The sequence below is a fragment of the Propithecus coquereli genome, unplaced genomic scaffold (genome assembly GCF_000956105.1).
Source record: "Propithecus coquereli isolate 6110/MARCELLA unplaced genomic scaffold, Pcoq_1.0 Scaffold126, whole genome shotgun sequence".
Lineage (NCBI taxonomy): Eukaryota > Metazoa > Chordata > Mammalia > Primates > Indriidae > Propithecus > Propithecus coquereli.
The window spans coordinates 2566162-2569211 of NW_012136747.1; the positions used below are offsets into that span (position 1 = coordinate 2566162).

Sequence of the window (3050 nt, forward strand, 5' to 3'; positions counted from 1 at the left end):
AGGATTCAGTAGCATTCACATAAATGTATTTTACCACTTTTATGATGTAAACATATAATGTGAAGAGCTTAGACTGCAGAGATTCTAATAGATTAGTGCTTAGCAGAACTTCCTAAAGAAGTGGAAGTTATGAAGCCATACCATCAATAACTAAATCATCATCCTGGGCATTTTTTTTCTTTTGAGATAGATTTTTTCCATAATTATCTTTAAAATGAAAATTCTCATGCTTGCTTCATTGAAAAGTATTTCTTATTTTCATGTATTTCATCAAAATATTTTACTTATTTAGTTGAAAAATAGAGGGTTAACAAAATCTGTGGTACTAATTGGATATTTTTATTATTGTATGCTATAAGACATTACTATAACATCGTATCCTTTCTAGGTAGAAATTAAGATTTTAAAAGGCAGTAATAATAAACAGTAACTTTTTTTTTCTTCTTCCTCAGTTTGGACGTCACAGACTAAACCCAGAAAACAGAACATTGGGAAGTCTTCGAAATGTTCTCTATCTTCTTCACCAACGAGTAAGGTGAGCTTTATAGATGCTTCACCTTCTGTCCACTCCTTCAACACCTGTCTCTACCAAGGAGTGGTTGGATTTGCTTCTCTTACACTACTACCTTGGCAATGGCAGCCTCAAAAACCTGTCTTGCATGCTGTGCTCAGACATTTCTCATTTTAGGAGCTCGATATAATATGACAGCATTTCAGCACTGGGCATGGTGTCTCATCCCTGTAATTCTAGCACTTTCGGAGGCTGCTGAGGGAAGATCACCTAAGGTCAGGGATTTCAGGCCAGCTTAGGCAACATAGCAAGACCCTGTTTCTACAAAAAAAATTTAAAAATCAGAGACCTCATCTCTCCAAAAAAAAAACAAATTTAGCCAGGCATGATCCCACACACCTGTAGTCCCAGCTACTCAGAGGCTGAGGTGGGAGAATTGCTTGAGCCTAGGAGTTTGAGGTTGCAGTGAGTTGTGGTTGCACTACTGCTTTCCAGCCTGGTGACAGAGCGAGACTGTGTCTCTTTAAAACAAATAAACAAAAAAAGACACCATTTTGGGAAACTATGGAAGTGTGGAAAAGTTCAGGTACTTATTCTTTGTTAGTTACAGATATGCAGAATTCCTTCAGAAAGGGAACCCTCCTATAATCTAATCTGCTTAAGTGGTGCTCATCAATGGCATACCCCATACCTCTCTTGGGAATATAACATCTGCTTGTAGAGTTAGCAGTAGTAGTAATAGTGGAGAAGAGAGAGGGGAGTGGAAAGAGTAATGTAGTCCCGGCTACTCAGGAAGCTGAGGCAGGAGGATCGCTTGAGTTTGAGGTTGCTGTGAGCTAGGCTGATGCCATGGCACTCTAACCTGGGCGACAGGGTGATACTCTGTCTCAAATAAAAAAAAAAAAAAGAAGAAGAGTAATAACGATGATGATGATGTAAGAGTAACTTAACATTTCTGAGGGTTTGCCATATGGCAGACACTAAGTTAGATGCTGTATGTGGGTAATCTCAATCTTAACAGTAGCTCTATGAGGCAGGAACTATTGTCATTTCTCTGTGTCACTTAAAGAAATTGACAGGGAAGTCACATAAGTCAAGGACTTCCTTTGAAGCAGAAGCTGCTATAACTTTATTATTGTTTCTAGATAGAAGATACTTTGAAAATAAATTTATTATAAAAATAGAATATGCATGGGATAAAAAAATGAAATCAAAGATAAAGAATTGGTATAAGGTAAAAAATTCTCACCATACAAAATTTTGGGAAGGGTGTGAAGTAAGCAGAACTTTCCTATATTACTGGTGGGAATGTAGAATGGTGTAACAAATGCTTTAGAAAGCATTTTGACATTTTCTTTAAAAAGTTAAACATACACCTCCCATAGGACCAAGTCATTCCACTTCAAGGTATTTACCCAAGAGAAATGAAAATATATGCTTACACAAAGACTTGTATACAAATGTTAATACCAGCTTTATTTGTAAGACTTAAAAACTAAAAACAACCCAAATGTCCATCATTGGGTGAGATACACAAACATAAGTTGTGGTATATCCATACAGTAGAAGACTACTTCGACATAAGAAGGAAGAAATTTTTTTTTTTTTTGAGACAGAGTCTTTCTCTGTTGCTCGGGCTAGAGTGCCGTGGCGTCAGCCTAGCTCACAGCAACCTCAAACTCCTGGGCTCAAGCGATCCTTTTGCCTCAGCCTCCCAAGTAGCTGGGAGTACAGGCATGCGCCACCATGCCCAGCTAATTTTTTCTATATATTTTTTTTAATTGTCCAGATCATTTCTCTCTATTTTTTTTTAGTAGAGATGGGGTCTTGCTCTTCCTCAGGCTGGTCTCGAACCCCTGACCTTGAGCGATCCACCCGCCTTGGCCTCCCAGAGTGCTAGGATTACAGGCGTGAGCCACCGCACCTGGCCAAGAAAGAAGAAATTATTGATACATATGACAACAAAGTCAGTGGTTACCTGGGGCAGCGTGGGCAGGGGAAAGGAATGATTATAAAGGATATGAGGATACTTTTGAGGGTGGTGGATAGGTTCACTGTCTTGAATGTGTGGATGGTTTCATGAGTATATATTAATACATAAGTCAAAACTCATCCAATTGAGGTCAGTTAAACTTCAGTAAAAGGTGTAAGTACATGCCTACATAATCCCTGTTTTCTTCTCTCATTCTTTTTACAAAAGGTAGTCACTGTTAATGGATAAGTATATATAGTTCCAGAAAATTATATAAAATATATATTTGCAACATATGTATGCAACTTGTGGTTTTATAAACTTAATATCACAAACATCCCTTCACATTGATGTCTGTAGACTTAATTTTATTTTTTTGTGGTGACTGCCTAGTTTCCTATTACATAATATGCCCTGATTTATTTACCAACACTTATTGATGGATATTTAGGTTGTTTCCAGGTTTTTCTTTTTTGTTTGTTTGTTTTTGAGACAGAGTCTCACTGTGTTGCCCGGGCTAGAGTGCCGTGGCGTCATCCTTGCTCACAGCAACCTCAAACTCCTGGG

The 3050-nt window shown here is 37.9% G+C and overlaps 1 protein-coding gene across 1 annotated transcript in view; it reads left to right on the plus strand.

Moving 5' to 3' along the window:
• Window positions 1–3050, plus strand: part of SLC25A17 (solute carrier family 25 (mitochondrial carrier; peroxisomal membrane protein, 34kDa), member 17) — a 65600-nt gene that overhangs the window by 59356 nt on the left and 3194 nt on the right. Inside the window, exon 8 of the mRNA XM_012638102.1 lies at window positions 453–535. Within this exon, the coding sequence (XP_012493556.1) occupies window positions 453–535 (83 nt within the window). The remainder of the gene's footprint in view (window positions 1–452; window positions 536–3050) is intronic.